The sequence below is a fragment of the Scomber japonicus genome, chromosome 17 (assembly GCF_027409825.1).
Source record: "Scomber japonicus isolate fScoJap1 chromosome 17, fScoJap1.pri, whole genome shotgun sequence".
Taxonomy (NCBI): Eukaryota; Metazoa; Chordata; class Actinopteri; order Scombriformes; family Scombridae; genus Scomber; species Scomber japonicus.
Window position 1 is genome coordinate 15048174 of NC_070594.1, and position 25200 is coordinate 15073373.

Below are 25200 nucleotides of genomic sequence, written 5' to 3' on the forward strand. Positions count from 1 at the left end.
GCGGGGAGGGGGAACAACCATGGGAACAACACACACAAAGAGCAACAATACATAGTGTAGCCTTGTGGTAGCCTATTATTAAGCAGGGGAAGTTTTAGTAAACGTGGCGCTACTGTAGCTACCACCGTGTAGAAATACATATAGGCTACTTTACAACCTGAAAGTTTGAGCTTTACAATTGCAGCATATCTTGAAGTGTATTACATTTTATGTAGCTACGTAAAATCTTAATCTGCAACAGCTGCCTGCTAAGTGCAGTAAAAGTTCAATAATTTTGAAATAATAATAATTCTGAAATGTTAGTGGTGTGATATAGGTATAAAGTTGGAAATGCTCAAATTAAGAACAAATAAATAGAAATTTGATGGCTAGATGGTAGCCTAAATGTACCCATTTTCTCTTTTTAACGTTTTAAATTAACATAAGATTAGCTAATTTGCAATTGAGACATGAGACCTGGAGGAACATCAACGTTGCCTTGTGTTAATTTTGGGACCTGTTTCAAGAGGCAGGTGTACTGAGTTATCTGGAAAACATTGCTGAGTAAAACCTGGAACAGTGGGCTTGCATCAACAGCCCGTCTCCCACAATTGTCAGGTTCAGAGTTATACAAAGAAGTCACTTATTTACCACATCTTAATATACAAAAATACAATAGGCCTATAACACACGACAACACTAATTGGAAAACAACCCAGCGAGAACCAGTGATTCCATTACTGCCCTCCAGTGACATCTGGTGGACATTATGCTCCACTGTCATTGTGCCCAGTTCATTAGACTAACGTTACGTACTGCAGACTTTTGAATGTGATTTTAAAAAGACATGTCGATTGTAAGCAGTATTTCAGATATTTGTGAAAGTAATCAATCGTATCTTATTATATATCATATTTACAGAGACATAAGCAGGGTTGGGAATGTTGCTTTAGAAATGTAGGTTACAGATTAGGCTACCACTTTACCTATTTAAAATGTAATAAGCAATGTAACTATTTCAGTTGCTTAATCAAAATAATGCATCATATTACATTTGATTCATTTTTTATTACTTATCTAATTTTATAACGAATGTTTTCGTGTATTATTAATAAAAAAATATTGTTTTCAAAGAATTAAAAACAGCAATATGTATTCAGTAACATGTTAAATATCAACAAATGAGGTAAAAACCCTCCTAGTGAGCAAAATCTTAGAGGTCTAACGTCAGATGTAACACCCTCAGCAGCTGTAATTTAATTACATGTAACTAGTTACTCCCCAACACTAGACATATTTTACAGAGACTTAAGTGCTAAACGCTATGAGGCCAAACTGAAGCGGAACCTTTGCAGCTGTTTCCTCTGATGTGTCTCCGGACTGTTTTTGCGGTTGCGCGTCTTTCATTCCGGTGTGTGTTAGCATGTAGCTTGTTGGTAGCATCATCTTTGCTCATTGAAAGCAGTAACCCGGTGGATTAATGTGATGATTAGATGAAAACATTGGCACCTTTTGTTGCTGCAGACATGGCGCTTTCGATGGAGACGCAGCTCCAAAGCATCTTTGAGGATGTTGTGGTAACTGGCATCTTTATTTACTTGTTTTAAAGCTAGCATTAGTTAGCATTTCATACAACATTAGTTTCAGTTACGTTAATGTTTACTCAATGATGCTGCTGTGGTTTTATAAACGAGTAATTAATCAACATAACATGGAAAATGTTTGTCTCAAAATGCAGTTAACGCTATGTTATTCTGCTGCTTTAAAATATGTCAACATGTGTTTCATTAATAACGCTGCACTGTACTGTACACTGAAACTATTGACAGCAGCGCTTAGATACAAATGAGGCTGATAAGTCACTCCTGTTTTAATAGTATACGTGCACACCTGCATGGTGTCTACAAGTCCTTGAAGTTTACTAACGGGATAGTACTTAATCATACTGTTTTACTGTTTAATGTTCTGCATATTCACAAATGCTCAGTGGTTAAATCATCTTAACAGGAAGAGTTGATTTGAGCTCATTCATGATATCTTTGCAAAGTGTAAATGAAACCTTCTGAAGTATCCCAGACTCTTTAATCTCTACCTGGTGCCAATTCTCACAGAAGAAAATGCAATTGTTATTATTATTATTAGAAAAAAGGTGTTTTGCTTTTAAATAAATAACAGAAGAAATGTGAGAGGTTTGAGGATCCCCACATAACTTTTCTCAATTTATTTTCTCTCCCCTCTCATCACTTTCTCAGAAAACTGAGATGATAGAAGAGGCCTTTGCTGGGTAAGAGTTATATTGTTATATTGTTAGAAGCACATTTTACCTTGTTGAAATCAACTTAAAATGAATTTGTGATACGTCTGTAATTCATTTTCATTTCATAACAGAAAGACCAATTAAATGCCAAAATGTATAAAAACATGAAGCATTTTATTTTCTTTGCATGGCTAAAAATCAGAAAAGGTACGAGCTAAAAAATAACATCTGTGTTGTGTTTTTAGGATGTTTATGGACACTCCCGAGGATGAGAGGACAAAACTGATCAGTTGTCTTGGAGCCTTTAGACAATATTGGGGGACACTACCACAGGTACACACACACACACACACACACACACACACACACACAGTGACGAATGTTTGTCTGGACTTAATAACCTCCCCGTCTGTCTTCAGGAGTCCCATGAACAGTGTGTGCAGTGGATCGTGCGGTTCATACACAGCCAGCACAGTCCCAAAAGAATCTCCTTTCTGTACGACTGTCTTGCAATGGCTGTGGAGACCAGTCTGTTGCCGCCCAGGTACACAAACACACACACACTCGCTGTGCACAGAGAGTCACAAAAGATTTCTTGCGGTTTTGTTTTTTTGTTTTTTCCCTTAGTATCACTGCCAGCTCTTGCCAAAAGATTCGAGGCAATTAGAGTAGAGGAATAATGCTGATGGTTGTTGTATGTAAACGATTCACTCACCACGGCATCTAAGCACCAATCATTAAAATGTATCTGTAATTAAATCTGTGTCGGCTGTGACATAAAATAAGTGTTTACTGTGTGTGCATTTCTCTACTCGTTATCTGTTATCTGCCTGTTAATTGTCCTAATTATGCCTCTAATGGATCTGCCTGTGTCTAGGATGGTGTGTGTTGCTCTGATTAGCTCAGACAATTTGGAGTGGGAGAGGACTCAGTTGTGGGCCTTAACTTTCAAACTGATTCGGAAGATCATCGGAGGGGTGGACTACAAGGTCTTTGATTGCATTTTTTTTCTTTAGACTCTCTCTTTTTCTCATTAGGAATCACAAAATTTGGTAATGCGTCATTTTTGTGTGAGATGTGTGAGAGTTCCACCACCACACCTGTTTTCATCTAAAGTGTTTTCCTGTGTGTGTTTCAGGGTGTTCGAGACCTGTTGAAAGCCGTACTGGATAAAATTCAGACCATTCCTACCACTGTCAGCTCAGCTATAGTTCAACAGCTGCTGGCTGCCAGAGAGGTGTCAACCTTTTTCATCTTTGATGCTAGACACACACAATTATGCTGTTTCCATCTTAGCAAATTGAATTAGTTTTAAATTGAGTATTTTTCCCTGGTACCTTGTTTCAATTATTTTCTGTATGTTCTCCAGGTAGTAGAATATATCCTGGACAGAAATGCCTGCCTGCTGCCAGCTTATTTTGCCATCACAGAAATCAGAAAACTATATCCAGAAGGACAACTGTCACACTGGGTGAGTGTGTATTTCTTGTGGGTGTATGTTTGCAGCTATCTCAGTGTGTATCTAACATTCTGTCTCTCTTATTGTGTCTTCTATCCATCCTCTTTTTTTTGCCTTCCTCTCTCTCGCTCTCTCTTGTTTGTAGCTTTTGGGCAGTTTGATATCAGACTTTGTGGACAGCTTTAGACCCACAGCCAGAATCAACTCCATCTGTGGTAAGAGCCGTGAACACACATTGAAAGCTCACAAAACATTGACTGAAAGATATCAAGTTTTTCCTCGATCGTTTCTCTTTTCACTTTAATAAACTCTGAACATGTCTTGTGGTATTAAAAATAATCTAGTTTAAAGAGGGAGATGGACAGTTGTGATCATTCATACATACATAATGAAACTGATGTACTGTATTTGTTGCATGAATGTGTGTGTGTGTGCTCAGGCCGGTGCAGCCTTTTACCAGTTGTGAATAACAGCGGGGCCATCTGTAACTCATGGAAATTAGACCCTACTACCCTCCGCTTCCCTCTGAGAGGCATGCTGCCATTTGACAAGGTAAAGCTAATGTACTTAAACACTACACACGCTTATGTACACACACATATACACACAAATGCAATAATTATGTGTATTTTTTCGTGTCCAGGACCTGTTTGAGCCACAGACGGGTTTGCTGCGCTATGTGTTAGAACAGCCGTACTCGAGAGAGATGGTCTGCAACATGTTAGGACTCAACAAGCAGGTAAGTCAACGTCTTCTCATCCTGCTTCTTTGCTTCTTTTACAGGGCCCCCCTCCTCCCCTCACTCCTCCAATCCCTTTCACACCCCCCGTACCCCTGTTATTTCAGATTTTTTACTCCTGTTCTCCACTTATTTCTCTTCCTCATCCTTTTAATCCCCCCCCTCCCTGCTCTCAGTTCTTTCTTGTGTCTTTCCTTGTCTTCTTCCCCTACCCACTTCCTCTTCCTTTGAAAACCCTCTCCTCCCTTGTTGCCCTGATAACTAAGCCATATGAGACCATATGTAAAGCAAGCCAATGCTATGAGCTTGACCCATAATGCACCAGTAGTAGTTTGCCCTGTTGGGTTCACGCAGTTTCAACTCAGCCCAGCTCCTCGAGTGCAGCCATCAACACTGACTGTTGCTCAAAGAAAGCAATAATCTGCACTGGTCGGAGCTCTGATTTTGATTTTCTTCATATTTTGAATAAAAATAAATGTCACATTATCCAGTTTGCATGTTTGAATCGGCTGAGTTGATGCTAACTGTGCTGAACGGACAGTGAACAACCTAGCTCCTTAGTCACCACTTTCTGTTTCTGTCTGTCTCTCTTTTTTTCCCCCTCTCTCTGTTTCTTTCTCCTTCTTTCTTTGTTTCTCTTTCTTTCTTCTCTCTTTCTCTTGTCCTCTGGTTGTGTGTTGTGTTTGTCTGTCTCTCTGACATGCGCTCTCTAGACTCTGAACATTGCCCAGGTATGTCGTTGTTCCTCTTCCCGGTCCTCCTGACCTACCAACTAACCAGCCCACTGGACGCTTAGCTTTTTAGGCACGCTGATGATGATGATGATGATGATCATGCCGTCACCGTCCTAGAAAAGGGGGAAGCTGGAGTAAAAAAAAAAAAGAAAGCTTGAAATGGAGTAAAGGGAAATGCCACAGAGCTTGAGATGGTCACAGCAGGGCTTTATAGAGATACACTGAGTAGAGAGACAGATATGTTCAAATAAAGGGGATGAATGGCAGGCAGCTGCAGGAAAATCATTGGGCAGACAGGCTGTTGAGTGTAGTTGATGAAGTCATTTATCACAGATGATATTTTTCAGATACATTTGTACTCTACTTTGTTCCCCAAGGTGGGCGTAATCATCTCCCCTCGTCTCATTATGTGCAATGTAATGTACTAATTAAAGCCAATATTATCTGCTACCATCTTTGCGTTTAAGGAAATCATTTGTGTAGTTTTCAGGCCCTATCCTAACTATGAAATTGATTCTCATTATGTTTTTACAACATTGGTTTTGCTGATTATGTTATAGTTTAATCCCATCAGCTCTTTATTTACATTTATTTGCCTTGCTGTATCCCTAATGCCAAATATCCGCACATTTTTTTTATTATCTAGGATTAATTCTACCTTGTTGTACCTCACAAGTGTCAGCCAAGCCAATTAACACTGATCAAACACTTTCATTCGATTCTCAGCACTGCAGTTTTTATTATAAGAAAACGTGTTGTAGTTCCAGCTGAGTATCGGATATGAAGTATCTCGAGCTTTAAACCCTGCTGTTGACATTTCAAGTCCTGCTGCACTGCATGTGTGGATGTAGTTTGGTCCGTGCCTGTTGTTAGCGAGGTCCTCTTGTGTCTGACCTTTTTATGCTGCTGCTTTCTGTTGTGCTGACCTGGGCAAAACTATGCTATTTTATATTTATGATAAAAAGTGAAGCAGTATTCTTTATTATTAATCAGTTGCCTTTCATTTCAAGTGATTACTAGGTGTCAAAAAACTCATCAGACTGCTGTAAACAACAAAATCTTAAGTATAGTATAGTAGCAGGAAATAGTGTTGCAATGATTAGTTGATCAGCAGAAACTTAACTGTCAGTTTTTTATATATTATTCTCAGATTCTACCTTCTCAGATATGAATATTTTCTGTGAGGACATCATCTTAGGCTGTGAGAGACAGTGATCAACATTTTTCATAATTTTCTGACATTTTATAAACCAAATGATTAATCAAGAAAATGTTTGAGAGATTCATCAGTAGTGAATATATTCGTTAGTTGCAGCCTCGGCAGGAAGATGTAAATTTATCAGAGTGTTTTTAGGTAGGAACAAAATAGGCTAGTCAAGTTTCAGTTTTTTAACTCGCATTAAATATGTGTTCACTGTCACGTCTTCTACTCGAAACTAGCTTTTGATGCTTTGATGCTGCGATGCTTTAGTGACCCTGGTTCCTGTGCAACTTGTGCCCTCCACTCAATTAACTGCATTTGCACAGTTTATTATTTGCTTTGCTAACTTCACTTTGCATCTGTTTATAAATCTACTCTCCAGAGGGTACCACTTGTCCCTCCTGTTTAGAAATGGAGTGATATATTCATTGTTGCTTGACGAGCAGGATATGAATTTAAACGGCAGCTTCAGAAGTAGAAGACATGACAAAATGTTTCTCAGGCTCTTATCCCCACTTCTAATTTAAGTGTATCATCAGAGTTTTGCCCGGGTCGGCCAGTTGAGTGATTCTGATTGGCTGCCTGTTTGGATGTGTGACCTTTGACCTGTGTTGCGTTATGTTCATTGATTGATGATGTGCAATAAACAAAGGCCAAGATGTGTTTGAGGCTTTTTGTTGGTTTGTTTCAGTTTGTTCCTCAGTTTTACATTTTGGATAGATGTTATTGAGCTGCAGCTCTTAATGAACTGTGAGCTGAACCTGCTGTGACTGAAAATATGAGAGAGACTTGATTTGATTAAATACAAAAAATCTTCTTATGCTGACGATTAAGTGATTAATATGACTAGACCCTATATTGAAAACTATCCTGATGATAGAGATGACATGATTGCTAATTAAATGTGCTTAATTTCCAGTCTAATAACCACAGCTATTTCCTCAAAAAGTCTAATTTAGGCAACGATCATGGTGGACAAACAGTCATGTTGTTCTGAGCTCCCAGAATAATCGTGTTACACAACTTAGCTCGGAGAAAATGATGGCAAAAAAGCAGTTCAAGCCATGACTGACTGACATTTCTGCATACAAGTAGTATGACTCATGATAGAGCTTTTTTTTTTTTATTCTTTCAACAGCTGAGATTTGAAATTAATATAAAAAATTCAAAATATAAACATGCATTAGTTTGTGGTTGATGACTGAGTTGCTGAGTATTGCCATCTGAAAAGGCATTAGCTCTACCTTGAGTAAATATATTGATAATATATTTCTCTGTAATCAACAGTCAGTGGCAGGTAGATGACACACTAAACTGCAGTTGGTTTGGTTGTCAGTAGTCTTGTTTGTTGGTGTGTGAGTTTGGATCATGGACCAGCCACAGGGTGTGCTTTTACTGTCCGTAATACAGGGGGTTTGTGAATGTGACTCGGTAAGCAATGAGGACATTTCTTTGTAGACAGAAGATGTGCTTGTGCTTTCTCCTTTTTCTCTTTTCTTTTTCTCCGTCTTTCTCTTGCCCTCTCGCTCTCTCTGTGTGAGCATGGGTGTGCGTGTGTGTGTGTATGTGTGTGTGTGTTTGGGAGCAGGGGAAGAGAAGTTGTACCATAGACTAGTCAGCCTCACAGCTCCTCTTCTTCCTCCCAGTCACACCACTTCCCCAACCCCCCCCCTACCTTGGACCCTGTTAGCATGCATGCCTACTTGTGTTGGTCTGTTTGGTTGGGTTTGGTGTTCAGTGCTATGCTGTGCTGCTCTGCACCCATGTTGTGCTGCTCTGTGTTGTGCTGTGCTCGTTGACTCCTTGCTGTGTTGTGGCCCCGATGTGTGGAAAGGGTTCAATTAAGTGCTGCAGTGGTAGCCAATGCAGAGATCCTCGCTCCTTCTGCCCTGTCACTAGCTGGTAAAATAAAGTTTCACACCCTGGGTTATTACAAAAATATTTTCAATTTCTAATCTTACATTTTTAATGTTGAACAAATTTGAAGACTAGAGCATGAAATTATAATTATGGTGATGTGCGAATAGGTGTCAAAAGATACAATGAAAGTTTTTAATGAAACCCAAAAAGTGAGGTTTGTAGATAATGCTCCAATCCATGAACATTAAACTCTTATATTGCCTAAAGTTAGGATTCACGCTTTTAATTTGGCAGAAACTGCAGTAAACCAGTCACTGATTGGGGCTGTAAGATCCCATTAACCAGCCTCCTTTTCTCCCCCTCTTATCATTCTCCCTCTCATCCATTTTTCTTCCTTCCTTCTCTCTCTTTTTCATCAAGCCCCTTTTTTTACATATGGAGCTCTCAACCTTACAGAGTTCAGATACACCAGTCAGGTTGTAGAGTTCACACATGATGTAATTCTCCTATACATTGTTCCTGCATATAAACAGGTAATGCATGAATAAAAATACTGCTCTGCTCAGTTTCATCTCTGCATGGTAACATAGTTGAAAGTGCAGAGGGAATTAATTGCATAACTAATTATATTGTATACATTTACAATTTCATAATGTCCATGTTCACAAATTGTTTTTTCCTCCCGGTTTAATTTGAATTAATCAGCTCACATCATGTGCTTAATGCTCTTGTATGTCATAACAACAAACAAGGAAATTAACTTTTTCTTATAAATCCAGGAAAACTGTGGCATGCTTCACGCCTCCCCAGGAGATTTTTATCGCTTTTATTCTCATTGGCATTGTGGCAAAAATTTATGAAACTCTTACAAAGCTCTGAATTGGCAGATTTTCTAAGCTTTTAACTCGAGTTGAAGTTACAAACTCGATATATTACCAGAACATTAAGGGCTAAAGATCAGTGTGGGAATTGTTGACAGAGGCAGGAAGGAGACGTCCTGCATACAAGCCAAGGGAACATTTTCTATTAAGTCAATTTCAACCGATTGTTGGAAAAACTATTAACATAAAACTTTGTGTGTTCATTAATGATGATGATCCTTCTCTCCTTCTCTCCCTCCCTCTGTCTTTTCTCGTCTCCCCTCCTTTCCCTCTGTCTTTTCCTTCCCTCCTTTTCTGTCTCAATCCGTCTCTCTCTGTCGGACGACCCCGTCCACCCCCCCTTTAATTTTTTCTATTTCACTTCCTCTTTCTCCTGCCCGCTATTTTCTTCTATCCTTTAACATTTCCCTCCTCCCCTACCAGCATAAACAGCGCTGCCCCGTGCTAGAGGAGCAGCTGGTGGACCTGGTGGTGTATGCCATGGAGCGCTCTGAGACTGAGGAACACTTTGATGCAGACATTGGAGGAACTAGCCAGTTGCTGTGGCAGCACCTCTCCTCCCAGCTCATCTTCTTTGTGTTGTTTCAGTTTGCAAGCTTCCCACACATGGTGCTGTCGTTGCATCAAAAGGTAAGAGGAAAGCGATAAGAGGTTTGAGGGAGAGCTAACAATCCCACTAATGGATGTGATGGAGATCAAAAACACAAGAGAATATGTATCCACTGGCTACGCTACTTGACAAGATGATCTGTTGATGCCTTTTCCCTGCTAAAACATAAATTAAATGTAATTCAAACACAGCAACTAAAAGGAAAAACATGATCTCTGTGAAACAAACCACATGCATATCAAACAGCTAGAACAATAAATCAGGTGAAATTAGTTTATTACAGAAATATTGTACCGGTGTAAATGTCAGTTGATAACTAGAAAATAATTGCAGCACTGAAATGCCATACTAGATCTGAGGTCATTTAGAAACAGTGCAGCCATTACTTAGTTTGACAGGTTGATTTTTCAACTGTAAAAGGAGTGATAGTAACATATAGTTGGAAACTGGAGCTTAAAAGTAACTTTGGAAGATGCACATTTCATTTTACTGTTAGACTGCTGAAGTCTTACATTAGCATTTGCTGAACTTTGGAATACAGTTTTACTTTGAATTCTGTCCCTGTCACTTACTGAAAATGGAAGTTGCGTAACCCTCACATACTGTTCATATTCTGACTCACAGTTAGTCTCTACACCAATTCACATTCATCATTTTCCCATCAGTCATTAGTAAAAAAGACATTCACAATCACTATTTTATGGTCCAGGAGAATATTTTGTAGAATATGATGAACACAACAACATGATGACAAATTTAAAAGGGACAAAAATTTGCATATATAAAAAATCAGCTGCATACACACACACAAAAAAACCCCATTTTATTTCCATTTTGTATATTCGGGGGCCACATTAGGAAAAGTCAGACTAAAAGAAATGTGTGTAGGGTGTTTTTACAGCTCTCAAATGTAAAAATGTCACCCCAAACAGTATGTACGCATTAAAAGAGGTCTTCTTTTGGACCTATATATGAACAGGAAAAATAATTGCAGCATGTAAAAAGTCTGTCAAAGTATGTATGAGCATCTAAGTTGAAAAAATGAGTACCTACCTTTTTAATGTGAACTATCAGCAACAGGAAATGTTTGGAAATGTTCTCAGTACAGCTCAGATTTGGCTGCAGGAGAATAAACAGTGAAGTTGATCTCAATGAGATAACAAAAGGTAACGCTAGATTACATACAAGTATCATTCATGTGTAGGTAGGGAATTCACTTCCACTACAAGAATGTCGGATTCCACCACTAACAGTTAAAACTACCATACGGAGAGAAAATATGATGTGTGATTGAGTTTTTCTCTCTCTTTCTAGCTCGCAGGTAGAGGTCTTATTAAAGGGAGAGACCACTTGATGTGGGTCCTGCTGCAGTTCATCTCAGGGAGCATTCAGAAGAACGCCTTAGCCGACTTCCTGCCTGTCATGAAGCTCTTTGACCTGCTGTACCCAGAAAAAGAGGTACATTATTTTGTTGTACTCAAAATATTTGTTGTTTTTTTGTTTTTTTTAAATCAATGGTGGTAGTATCTCTATAGTTTCAGTTTATTTTTTATTTGTTTTATTTTATGCTGTTTTGTCTTTCATTACATTTTTCCTACACTAATTAAAATTGGGCTTCTTTCACCAGTTGCAGTATTAGTAGTTGGATTATTGGGTCGGTGGCGGTCAGTTAAATCAGATTTATCTGTGTTTTCTCTTCCACTTCAGTGCATTCCAGTTCCTGACATTAACAAGCCCCAGTCCACTCATTCCTTTGCCATGACATGCATTTGGATCCACCTGAACCGCAAAGCTCAGAACGACAACTCTAAACTACAAATACCCATACCGCACTCTCTGAAACTACACCACGAGTACGTATCTGAAATACGTATTCACTTCATTAAACTCCATAAAACAAAAATTCTGTAACTGGTTAGTAGTGGAAAAAACTCAAGCTAACCATATAACTCCTGCTTTCCTTCATTTTGTCTCTCAGGTTTCTCCAGCAGTCGTTGCGCAACAAGACCCTGGGCATGTCTGACTATAAGATCGCCCTGCTGTGTAATGCCTACAGCACCAACTCTGAGTGCTTCACACTGCCGATGGGCGTCCTGGTAGAGACCATCTACGGAAACGGATCTATGAGGATCAACCTGCCTGGCACCAACTGTATGGCATCAGGATCTGTGACCCCGCTGCCTATGAACCTGCTTGATTCTCTCACTGTACATGCGAAAATGAGGTGAGAGGAACAGATGGATAGATGGAAAATAAAAATCTGAAGGATATACAATGTATTAGACATAGAGAGGGAAACATATCATTTCTTAAATCAAGTTTCTTTGTCTTCTTTTGCTTCTTTCTGTCTGTTCAGTTTGATCCACAGCATCGCCACGCGGGTGATAAAGCTGGCACATGCTAAATCCAGCATCGCCCTGGCCCCTGCGCTGGTCGAAACATACAGCAGACTGTTGGTCTATATGGAGATCGAGTCCTTGGGCATCAAAGGATTCATCAGTGAGTCACAGAAACATTCACTGAAAATATCTGCTGTGTTGAGAAGCAGTTAGAGTCAGATGCAAAAAGAATTGAGATAATTATGTTCCTTAAGAGGATGATAGTTGAGTATCAAGCAGTGTGAGGAGGAAGAAAGCAGGGAAAAGATTTGATAGGCTAACGGACACAAAATAGATACAGAGACATTTTTAACAAGCCATCAAAGCTTCTGCAACAAAAAAGTTAAACAACAAATGGATTATTTTTGAAAAGCTTTACTAATAATCATTTTAATTGATTTAGCATCTTGTAAATGTAAATTGAATTCCCATTGTACTGTGGACATGTATTAATGTGCATATTTTAAACTTATGAATTAACTTAGAGGTCATTATTTCTGTGACATTTAAGACGCAGCAAGTTAATCGCAGCTAATTATTAATTAAAAATATTCTTAATCTTGGACATTATTACCAAAAATAAAGAAATGCCTATTATAACTCTTTCAGCATGTCCTGGCCCAATTTGTATTCAGTCACTGCTCGTCCTCTGGGTTGCATTTTGAGCAGGCGAGCTCACAACATTCGTGTTTAACATTCATTTTTCTTCTTTGGGTCAGCGGACACATGCTGAATAATGTGAACGCTCTCTCTCTCTCTCTCTGTTCAGGCCAGTTGTTGCCCAACGTGTTTAAGTCTCACGCTTGGGGAATCCTTCACACTTTACTGGAGATGTTCAGCTACAGGATGCATCACATCCAGCCGCACTACAGAGTCCAGCTCCTGAGTCATCTGCACAGTCTAGCTGCAGTGCCCCAGACCAACCAGAACCAGCTGCATCTGTGGTAAAGTGGACACATACACACTCACATATATCCCAGTCTGATCAACAGTACAAAATTCAAAATACATTGAGTTTCCTGTCATGAGAGACACATAAAAGTATCCAATCCTCACATTTGACAACTTTTGCTGGTTGCTGAAATTCCAGTAACACATTATAAACTTTTCTTCGTGTCTTTTTTTGTCCCTTTTTCAGTGTCGAGAGCACAGCTTTGCGACTGATCACAGCGTTGGGTAGTTCGGAGGTGCAGCCTCAGTTCACCCGCTTCCTCAACGACCCAAAGACAGTTCTGTCAGCCGAGTCTGAAGAGCTGAACCGAGCCCTGATCCTCACCCTGGCCAGAGCCACACATGTCACCGGTAAATTGATTTATTTCTCTTTTTTCTGATCTCTGTCTGTTCCAGTTTTCCATATTCTCTTAAATGTATTAGAAGTTGCTATGCTCACGTGTTTTGTCGGTGTGTGAAGATTTCTTCACAGGGTCTGACTCCATCCACGGAACTTGGTGTAAAGACATTCTCCAGACCATCATGGCTTTCACACCTCATAACTGGGCTTCACACACTCTGTCCTGCTTCCCTGCACCACTTCAGGTACACAAACACTCACTTTTGTATGGAAAAAAATGAAATGAATTTTATTCTTGCTCAACCCTCATTTTTCCCACCTCTCTCCCTCTGTTCCTTAGGCGTTCTTCAAACAGAACAATGTTCCTCAGGAGTCCCGTTTCAACCTGAAGAAGAACGTGGAAGAAGAGTACAGGAAGTGGAAGTCCATGGCCAATGAGAACGACATCATTACCCACTTCTCCATGCAGGGCTCACCCCCTCTCTTCCTCTGCCTGCTGTGGAAGATGCTGCTGGAGACAGACCACATCAACCAGATAGGCTTCAGGTAACTTAGAACCATCAGATACACATAATACATTTATTACACATATATAATTACAATAAATAACATTTAAAAGTAACAAGGATGTTTTGAAACAGATGAACAGAATATTCTTGTGCTGTACTGAAAAAAAATCTCCAATTGATTGAAATGAATTACAGATGTTTGTTTAATTTTTCCACATGTTGTGCTCAGTATCTCAGACACCACCGTCTCTGTTTTATGAAGCATGTGGTAATTACCACTCATATTGAGGCTTTTAAAATTACACTAATTGGCCCAGGTGGGGGTTCGGGGCATCTGCTGCTAATTGATGAACTCAGCATAGACTGATTATGCCTCCCCTCAGGGTCTTGGAACGCATCGGGGCTCGCGCGCTGGTGGCTCACGTGCGCACATTTGCCGACTTCCTCGTGTACGAGTTCTCAACTTCAGCAGGCGGACAGCAGCTCAACAAGTGCATTGAAATACTCAACGACATGGTCTGGAAATACAACATCGTCACCCTGGACAGACTTATCCTGTGTCTGGTGAGGACAGATACACATACAGAGATATATACGGTTATTTAGTTTATAACTTCTCCTGTAATTATGACTGTGTGGCATGCTGCTCCTCTCTCCGACCTCCAGGCGATGCGTAGCCATGAAGGCAATGAGGCACAGGTTTGTTACTTCATAATCCAACTGCTGCTGCTGAAGCCCAACGACTTCAGGAACCGAGTTAACGATTTTGTCAAGGAGAACGCTCCTGAGCACTGGCTGCAGAGTGACTGGCACAACAAGCACATGAGCTACCACAAGGTACATGCTTAACACAAACACACACGTGGTGTTTTGTTGTCTTCAGATGTTAAAAAGTTAAAACTTACATATTTTATTTCATCTGCATTTAGATATGTATAGCTGGTAAGAGTAGTGTCAATCTATTTATTTTTAAGGGACACACCACTGGTTTGGAGATATTAAATCTATGTTATTATGTTCAATAAAATAAGTATTTGTCATTCCCCTCCCAGAAATACCCAGAGAAGCTGTACTTTGAGGGTCTCGCAGATCAGGTCAACCCTCCCATGCAGCTCCAGCATCAGTACCTGCCCATTTACTTTGGCAATGTGTGTCTGCGCTTCCTGCCTGTCTTTGACATCGTCATCCACCGCTTCCTGGAGCTTCTTCCTGTCTCCAAGTCGCTGGAAACACTGCTGGATCATCTTGGAGGCCTTTACAAGTTCCATGGTGAGTAACATCTAAAAATGTAAGGAATACAGACAGGAATACTGCATGTTTGTAAAGAGGGGAGTAATGGCCATCTCCAGGGGAAGTGAATGCAGTTCATAAGCCATCATTTGGTATTTACTGTTGTGTTTGTGTGCAGACCGCCCAGTGACCTACCTCTACAACACCCTTCACTACTATGAGCGACACCTGAGAGACAGAACCAACCTGAAGAGAAAGTTGGTGCATGCCATCATGTCTTCATTGAAGGTAGGCAGATTGAGATGAAGGAAGAAAGGAAAAAACACAAATTATTGACCAGAACCTCACAAAATGTATGTTTTCTTTTTTTAAGTGGCAGCAGTTCGTGGTTTGAAGTGGATTTATTTTTCTTTATTTAACAGGACAACAGAACCCCTGGTTGGTGCCTCAGTGAAACATATCTGAAGTTTGGCATGAACCCCAGAGAGGACAACGTGTGGATCCCTGACGACACCTACTACTGCAAGCTGATTGGACGTCTGGTGGACAATATCCTTTTATTTATCTTTCTATCTTAGTAGATGGATCCATCACTGCTCTCTAACTGACTCTCCAAATGGCAAGTAAAGAGTCATGGACTGTGCTCCTACTACATGTCTCCCCCAGTGCCTCTTAGCTTTAAAGACCGATGTTAAATACTTAACCATCTGCAGTTAATTTAATCCCGGTTAATTTATTGCAGCCAATATATCTCCGACAGTAGAGAAGATGGAATCTGTTCTAGTGGCTCATCGATTGACAGACATACAGAATATAAGCATCTAATTAAAACGAGAATACATCCTTCATTTCCTCGTGCAGTGATACTCGTACATGCTCCTTAACTCTCTCTCACCCATGGCGGGAAAATCACCCGGCCCGTTCCCCAACTGTGATTGGAGGTTCAACGAGTTTCCCAATCCTGCAGCCCACGCCCTGCATGTCACCTGCGTGGAGCTGATGGCTTTGGCTGTGCCAGGAAAAGATGTGGGCAACGCTCTGCTCAATGTTGTGTTAAAGAGGTACGCCAGAAAAACCACAGTGTATCATCTTCATAGAGATTCATGCTCTGATTTTTTTTTTTAGGATGAGTTCCAGTGAAACTAAGCTTTTTGTAATGATACGGATTATTTTGAGCATTTCGGTCGTGGTGATGTGTGTGTGTGTGTTTTACCTCTTAGCCAACCTCTTGTTCCCAGAGAGAATATCACCGCCTGGATGAATGCCATTGGACTTGTGATCACCGCACTGCCTGTAAGAGAAATGCCACACACTCACAAAAGATCATCCCAGTCCTTCACTTTCACTTCACATCATCTTTGACTATGTGAGTTTTGCTCAGTGTGGTCAACTCCGCTCTTATCTCCCAGGAACCCTACTGGATTGTTCTCCACGACCGCATCGTGTCTGTGATCAGCTCTCCGGCGCTGACGTCAGAGACAGAGTGGGCCGGCTATCCATTCGCCTTGCTGGACTTCACAGCCTGCCACCAGAGCTACAGCGAAATGAACTGCAGTTATGTGTTAGCATTAGCGCACGCTGTCTGGCATCACTCATCCATCGGACAGCTGTCTCTGATTCCAAAGTGAGGAGGCCTCTCTCATTCTCTGTCTTTGTACTCTCTTCTTCTTCATATATGTGAATAGTCCAGCCACATTTATCAAACTGTGTGTGTGTGTGTTGTGTGTGTGTGTGTGTGTGTGTGTAGATTCCTGTCAGAGACACTGAAGCCCATCGTCCAGACAGAGTTCCAGTTGCTCTATGTGTATCACCTGGTCGGGCCGTTCCTGCAGCGCTTCCAGCAGGAGAGGACACGATGCATGTTGGAGGTATACATAAGTTTGACTTATATTATTAGATGTGATTTCAATCATATTAAAATATTTTGTCATTTTTTTCCCCGGTGGTTTTTAAATACATATTTTATTCCTGTTTGCGTGTATTTCAGATTGGCGTAGCCTTCTACGAGATGCTGCAGGCGGTGGACCAACACTGCCAACATCTTAGCTACATGGACCCAATCTGTGACTTCCTCTACCACATCAAATACATGTACACTGGAGACAGTGTGAAGGAGCAGGTGTGTGTGTGTGTGTGTGTGTGTGTGTGTGTGTGTGTGTGTGTGTGTGTGTGTGTGTGTGTGTGTGTGTTTCTAAAAAAAGATTAATCAACTTGAAAGCAAATAACCAGTTTTATTGCTTTTATAGGTTGTCATTTATAGCTTCAGCCTTAGCTAATAGTAAACAGTCATAAAGGTAATAATAGGAGACAACAACAAAAAGGCAACGCATCTGATTAAAAATGTTAAATGGAGAGACCTTCATCACCCAAACGTCACATTAGGATGCATATGTGAACTCGCTGCTCTCCAGGGGACAGTTTTTGTTTCTATTTTCCATATTTAGTTTAAATCTGTCACCTTCTGTGCAGCAGGTCGACCCACCGCCGGTGTCCAGACATGACACCAGAGTTAATTAGAGGGGATGAAACTAACTGCACTTTGTGCTCAAGGCCAAGATGAGTGTAAATTAAAAGGAATTTAATTCATTTTATGGACAAAGCTGCTACTAGCCTCAGAGAACGACACTTTACCCAAGTTGAATGTTGTGTTGTTTTTTGTGTGCTGTGATTCACAACAAGTGGTGATAAAATGAATATAATATGTGCTGAACTGGTAATTACACTGTATGCTAATTCAATTTTATGAGTCACCTCAAACAGAATAATTTAGTTTTTCCTTTTTCCAGTCTCCTCTTCCTACCTTACTGCTTTCATGATTGCCAATATATGATTCCTCTATCTAACCAATCCATCCACCTGGCTGTACATTTATTTTTCTTTCCCTTCATCTTTCTTTCTCTCTCCAGGTGGAGAAAATCATCATGACTTTGCGTCCAGCCATGAAGCTGCGTCTGCGCTTCATCACGCACAGCAGCAAGGTAGAGACTTCGTCATCTGCTGCTGCTGCTGCCGCCGCCGCCGCCTCGGCCTCTGCAGCTGCCTCCTCCAACACCCCTCAGCCCTCTTCTTCCTCCTCTTCACTCTCGTCCTCCGCTGCCGCTGCCTCACCCTCCTCCACACAGCACACACACACACCTATGTAGGTAAACGCAAACAAACAGGTGTAGTTATGACAGTGGACACATACAGCCCAGACCTACTTTGTGAAACATTTTTGTCATTAGCTTTTTTTTCTTGATTTGGATTTTGCTCGAAATATAAATGTTGAGTCTACTTTCACAAACAAGAACCCTGCAGAGCCAATTGTGTTCCCTGAGCTCGAGTATTGTTGCATATAAATGTCCTTGTTCCAGAATCTCAACACACAAAAAAAAACAAATCCAGGCTGATTTTGTTGTATTTTGATTATCAAAATGAATTTCTTCAACCTGACTCAGAGGTACAGATGTATTTGCAAAGTATCCTTACATAATGAATTAACAGGACCGGTATCTAAATCAACTATTTAAGCAGCTCTGTCAGCAGTCAGATTAACTCTTAAGAATGGTCACCATAATGTAGCTTTTTTGTTAGTATCTTGACATTTTTATTTTCTGTTTGTAGTCAATTTTTTATATTGTACATTATTATTATTACTTCATTAAAAAAAGATTTTGGTATTCTGGGTTCAGCTTTTTTTATTTATGGTTCTTTCTGCCACATGTTAGTCTGTCTTTGTGAAGTCTTTGAAGTACAAGTAAGCAACATAAAACTATAGAAAATAAGGCAGAGTCTAATGTTTAATAATTGTGTGTGTGGTTTCACAATTTGTCCCAGCACCACAGTGGCTCTGTCTGGTCAGCTAACTCACATAAATCATTATATACATTATCCTGACACCAGCAGGGGGAGTCCAACATTCATGGTTGCCTTCAGTTAGATGTATCCATTCAATTTGGTGGAAATCCCAGCGTTGAGCCCAGAACATTTGGCAGATTTGGGGTAATATTGCCCCACAGTCAGTATGCAGACTTTCTAAAACATGTTGCTCTGTTACAACTTTTCCTAATTGCTAAAACAAATTTCTTAAAAGTATGCTCCATTTCCACAAACTCTAAACACAAATGCATCACTTCACACTCATCCTCACAAACATCCAAATCGGAACCAAACTCTCCACTCAAAACCATGTAATCTCACATCTGAACCAAATTTTGCCTTCGGGCATCACAACAAAAGCCATAAACTCCACAAACAGAACAGTCATTACACACTGTGGTGAGATCAATTCAAAATACTACTGTAAAAACTCTGTTACTGCAATCAATAATGGCGCTTATGTTTTTCCCCAGTGTTTAATTCCTCAATGTGCTGTGGTAAATTAAGCTGAAATTGAATGAAAAGGTAAATGTAATATAAAAATATGCAACTGATTGAAGCATACAATACAGTAAAATAATCTCCATGTATTTAATAATATGGCACAATGGGGGGAAAAAAATCACATTTATTCTGTCTCAGGTCTTTGTGCATCCAAAACTAGTGAACTGACCCTTTTATTTTTATTAAGGTTCTGATTGGTGTGTAAACAGTTTTGACCCTCAGTGTTTCCATGTGGAGAACTGTGTGTTAATTGGGTTCCAGCTGTGATGACTTGAGTTAATGCTATTGAATGCTGGTTCTTTCTAAATGAGCACGAGTGAAAACAGGAGTATAGTGTTTTTATAGCTTTAGGAAATGAGTCTGTTTTTTGTTTTTTTTGTAGATAGCATCATATGATTTGGGATGTTTGGTTAATAGGCTCAGCTATCTAGAAAAACTGTGAGATGTCTAAGAAAACTTGAATTCGCCCCCAGTGAAAAATACTTCCGTTTTTGTTTTTTTGCTTCTTTTTCCTTCAGTTGGATGTTTCAGCTTCACTGTGCAGAAGGATTTATATGCAGAGTTTGACACTAGAGTCAGTTTTCACATTCATATGCTGAAAGTGGAAAGCTGCTCTGTGCTCATCTTAGATGTGAGTTTACAGAGAGTATGCAGCTTACCCAAATGCAATGGGAAAACTTGAAGCCTCTATTGCACATAAATTGAGAATGGACTTTACTGTAAAGTAGGAGACATCTTTTATGCAGCAGTTAAAACTTTTGAAATTAAACATAATTGCATATTCATAGATTCTGTATTTTTCAGTGAGGGAGGAGTAGTTATCAGCTGGTATAAAATGAATATCATACCCTCAGCCTCTTAATGTCAAGTAACAGCATGATAGCACAGCCAAATTTAGTTCAGCTGTTGTAACCACACCCAACACCTCTAACTCACTGCAGCAAGGTGAGAAATTCAACCACTGGAGGTCAGTAAAAATATGATTTGTGGCTGATGTTAAGTTGCTCTGTGAGTTCTTTGGACGCCAACAATCATAAACCATGTTTATGATGTTTTCTCACATGGAAAGATTGGGATTGTTGACCAGATGACTCATTTTCCTGTTCAGTTTGAGCAAATCTCTTTACTCCTCCCTTCCTTATCACACCATACCTTGTAAAATCCTTAGTGGGGCTGAAGTCTAACCTTGCAGAAGGCTGTTCTTATTCCCCTCAACATTTGAACCTTGATGAAACTCTTTGCTGACATAAAGGAAGAAAACACTAAGGTTAAGACCAGTAATCAATCATCCCTGCTTTACTCACTTTCAATTACATTACATCTTCACCAGGTCAGCTGTAACTGAATTACATGAACATTATGTAAGCGGTTACCTAATTACATGAGAGACCTCAGTATCTCTTGTGATTTAATTGTGACAACAGTGCAAATTCAGCTTTTAGTTGTCTTTGCTTGTGGCCTGAGAGGAGAGCATGTTGAGAAATAATTGATTATAGTTCTCCAGACATGACACATCGTTATTCCTCTTCATTAAAGTTTCAATTATACCAAGTCATCCATGACTTAATCACATCACAACTAGAGGGCATTCAATTGTTCTTTATGTGTGTGCGTTTGTGTGTGGTGCCTATGTTTGAGCCATCACATAACCTCCCATTGCCCGTCTGAGATGTAGGTCAGCATATGTGCTGGTGGGCATGTGACTTACTCATTAAACTCTGTGACTCTGAATTAAATGTGGCAACATGTAGCCCTGTGGATTCACAGTGAGTTTCATATCACAGCCTGGCTGAGTAAAGCTGTCGATACATATGTGTGTTTCTGTTTCAGCCCTGCTGGCGTTGTGTGGGAAGCTCCGGTTTAAATTTAGCAAGGCGGCATATATGCTTGTGAGCTGTGGATGGATCAGTATGCAGCATCACTGTGTCATCTTGGATCATTTGCAGACTCACAAATCATTTCTGCTCTACTACTGTAACTTCATTTGAGTTGTGGTTTTGATTACCGTCTCAGATGTGCTCTTTATCTTTTATTTAGAAATAACAAAACACCATTAGGAACGTATACAGCACATAACAGTCATATTAAATTCCCATCAGCCATAACTGCTTCAGTGGAGCTGCTCAGTGACTAGCAGCAGCTACAGGGTGATGATATGTGTATCTGTGTAAGTGTAGTCAGTGTTCTCAGCGAAACTTCCCTGAATAAATAACGTTTATTTACTCTTTGTTTTGGGGGAGAAACTCATTTGACGTTCCTCTCTATTGCACATTAGATTTAGTATGGTGAGGGGGAAGAATGCAGTAATTTGTCAGATTACATTGACAAAGCAGGTGCATATACACTAAGCCAAACATGCATGATTGACAGGTGTGTCACCTGTCAATCAGGAGACCTGTGTCTCCACCATTCTGGTCCAAACTGAAATATCTCAAACAGTATTGGATGGATTGTTATGATATATTACACAGACGATCATTGTCTCCTGAGGATTAATCCTAATGACTTTGGTGATGCCCTTGTCTTCATCTCTAAGACCATCATGAGGTTTACATTTGTGGTTCAGATTGAAACATCTCAACAATATTGTGTGGATCAACTACAAAATTTTCCAGATGTATTTAAGGTCACTAGAGGAAAAATATATTATAATTTCAAGACTTTTCATCAGGTACACCTGCAACACATAGGGTCTTTCCATCAGTTTCAGCTGTACTTTGTGTTTAGTGCAAAGTAGAGTTAGCATAAAGTAAAATAGTGATCCTGGTAATATAAAACTTTGCACCAAGACTGGTTGTCTAGGACAGTGGTTCAGTCTGACTCTTGGGGAGAGAGTGAAACCCATAATTAGTAATTGTCATACATCGTCATTGGGCAACATCTACTGAATAACATTGGTGTAATTAATCTATCCCCATTTTGATGGGGACATCTTGGAATCCCGTCAAAGACCCCTGGGGTTCCCCGGATCTCATTTTGAGAACCACTTATGTGGGAACACCAAAATCTGGTTCCTCAACTATGTTTAATATTCATGGTGGTCCAGTCATAATTGGTTCCATTTGTAGAAGTAGAGTTTTAAAATTGGGAGTTCAAAAGCCTTAGTTACGCACTTATTAGTCACAGTGATGAAATATTCCCTTTCCAACTCTCTCTCTCTCTCTCTCTCTCTCTCTCTCTCTCTCTCTCTCTCTCACACACACACACACACACACACACACAAATACACATGCCACACAATAAGCCACGCTGCCCTGTAAACTCAGTGCTGCAGTCACAAGTCACAAACAGTATGTACACTCAAGTCTTTCCTCCATCCTTCCTTCACATTCAGTTACTGCTGAATGGGAAGCTCTGAGCTAAACACACACTTGCGCAAACACAGACACAGAGCACTCCATTTCCTCAACCATGGTTGCCATGGTGACTGGGTGCATTTGGGGGGAAAGGGAGTACGTCCCTGGTGTTTGGCTGCTTCTCTGACTTGGAGAGTGTGTGTGTGTGTGTGTGTGTGTGTGTGTGTGATGATCTTCTAACCTTATCATTCTGAATTTCGTCTCACGATCTTATTTCTCTGACAAGCAGCAGAGAGGAGCGATGGAGGGAAGAGCAGAGGTCAGAGGAGAAAGAAAGAGGAGCAGAGAAGTGAGTGATGGATTGATAAAAGTGAAAGAAGAAGCTGTTGGGTGTTCCATGATGGAAATGCCTTTAAATCTGAGAGGAAATCAGATTGATATGTAGGGATTTATCTTTAAATCAAGCACACAAATGTGCACGTATTTGGAGGATGTAGTACAGAGTATAATGATGCCAGACAGGAAGCAATTACTGACATAATTAACATTAACCACTCAGAAACTGACTGTGGAGGACAAAGACAGAGAGAACATCAGGTTGTTAAACTAGCTTCATTCACATGAAACATGTAACAATTGATTTGGATTAATTAAATAATGAAAAATTAAAAAGGTTGATCAAGCTGAATAAAATAAAATAATTACGTTAAAAAACGAAAGAAATTGAATAATTAGATATAATCATTTAATTAAATTTATAAAATTATTTAATCAAATTAAATGATTGGATCTAATCAAATTAAATCAAGAGATAAGATCTTTTATTTGTTGGCATATAATTATTACGGCTATGTTTAATAATGTAATTTTTGAGAAGCAAATTAAATTACATGAAAGTTTTTCAGTAAAATAATGTAATTAGTTAAATTAAATAACCTAAATTAATTTCAATTAAGTGATCAAATATATTCATTTGAAATCAATCAAGTAATTTTAGTTAAATCTATTTGAATGGTTCATATAACTTCTAAGACAAATATGTGTGGATTATAAATGGAATATAAAAGTTATTTTAACATTTTGTATTCCAGGAAGAATAATGACTGTTTATCTCAAATTCAAGCAGTGAGGATTATTGTAAATAATGGCACAAGGAGACAGATGTAATCATAGAATACAGTATTTACAAGGAACATTTTTAAAGTTTTTATAACTCGGTCCAGACACATGAATACAATTAAAAATAATCTTCTAACTGGACTATTACAGATTCCATTAGACTGTTTCTCACTGCAGACACTGAATTTGCAAAGCAGTATCAGAAATCTATCATTTATGACACATGCACTTTTCAGCTGTTTTCTAGTTTAAACCATTTTTTACTCTGCAGTGTGTCTCAAGCTGATTAGAGCTGATACTGCTGATTTCTGACAACAAGGAACTGGGACCTTAATGTGCTCAAACTTGAAGCTGCTGCATAAATTATAGATAACACACAGTCACCACTGTTCTGCTCTGTATTCTGTAAGATAATCTGCACTCTGACCGTGAAGGTAGTGGACATCCTCATAAGTGATGATTAAAGTAGTGGAAAATTTCTTCTACCTAATTTGTCATCTTCTGTTGCTAGGTGAAGTGATAGGCTGATACTGCCACTGCTCAAGGACAAACTGAACATTTTGAACAGTGGAAAAAGCTCTGAAGAGATAAGGCAGAATAACCAGTGTGACATGACCAACACAAGTATGTAATGTACACAAAACTACTACACAAAATAAAACACTGTGACGTGACATATTTTCTCTGTATTGAGAGTCTCACTGTCTTTGTCTTTGAGCAGCTGTCTGGCCAAAACAAAGCTTGAACATATTTCACAGCCTGAGTGGGTTGTGTTTGTCTTTCAGAAGAAGTTTGGGGTCTGTTGGAGCATCAGTGCAGCTGTGTGTGTGTAGCAGCCTGGACTTTAGTAAACATTTCTTTGTGCATGCTTTCTGCCCATTTGTGGCTTTGGAAGTTTCTCCAACAGTATCAACAGTTAGGTAGGAGCTGATATTGGCTCCAGTAATACTTTGTGTGTCTGTGTGCTGCGTGGGTGGGAATGTTTGGGTACATTTGTAAGTGTGTGTGTCTCACTAACGAGGACAAAATCTTTGTGCAGCTTTAATCAATCCAATGGTGACTTCAGGGACTTTTTTCCCTTATTGAGGCAAAGCTGATCAAATGGTTCATGTCTGTATAAAGTAAACCAAATTGAACTTCAAACTAAAATCATTTTTGTGTCATCACTGAGAACAATGTGTGATTTTAATTTGTGGTGTTTTTGCTTCTCATCCACACATGTACTCACACAGTCTTGCACAGTCACCCACAGACACGCCTGTTCAGTAACAACACACACACCATGTTCACAGAGC

The 25200-nt window shown here is 39.7% G+C and overlaps 1 protein-coding gene across 1 annotated transcript; it reads left to right on the forward strand.

Annotated features, from left to right (window-relative positions):
* The first annotated feature begins 1407 nt into the window (after positions 1 to 1407).
* On the forward strand, positions 1408 to 18781 carry med23 (mediator complex subunit 23). The gene is made up of 30 exons (XM_053337490.1): positions 1408 to 1556; positions 2232 to 2263; positions 2482 to 2569; positions 2656 to 2780; positions 3114 to 3225; positions 3375 to 3473; positions 3606 to 3707; positions 3841 to 3910; positions 4135 to 4247; positions 4339 to 4434; positions 9534 to 9740; positions 11035 to 11178; positions 11428 to 11573; positions 11699 to 11944; positions 12077 to 12219; positions 12868 to 13042; positions 13237 to 13400; positions 13510 to 13634; positions 13730 to 13935; positions 14282 to 14462; positions 14565 to 14735; positions 14951 to 15167; positions 15307 to 15416; positions 15551 to 15677; positions 16024 to 16189; positions 16349 to 16421; positions 16538 to 16752; positions 16876 to 16996; positions 17116 to 17247; positions 18035 to 18781. The coding sequence occupies exons 1-30, from the start codon at positions 1473 to 1475 to the stop codon at positions 18269 to 18271; spliced, it is 4227 nt and encodes a 1408-aa protein (XP_053193465.1). The 5' UTR covers positions 1408 to 1472; the 3' UTR covers positions 18272 to 18781.
* Positions 18782 to 25200: the final 6419 nt, after the last annotated feature.

Bases quoted from the DNA above. Each gene is read 5' to 3' on its own strand.
- med23 (XM_053337490.1), top strand. From the start codon at position 1,473: ATGAAAACATTGGCACCTTTTGTTGCTGCAGACATGGCGCTTTCGATG. The intron at 3,911-4,134 runs GTAAGAGCCGTG...GTGTGTGCTCAG, and splicing joins CAGAATCAACTCCATCTGTG to GCCGGTGCAGCCTTTTACCA. The intron at 4,435-9,533 runs GTAAGTCAACGT...CTCCCCTACCAG, and splicing joins TGTTAGGACTCAACAAGCAG to CATAAACAGCGCTGCCCCGT.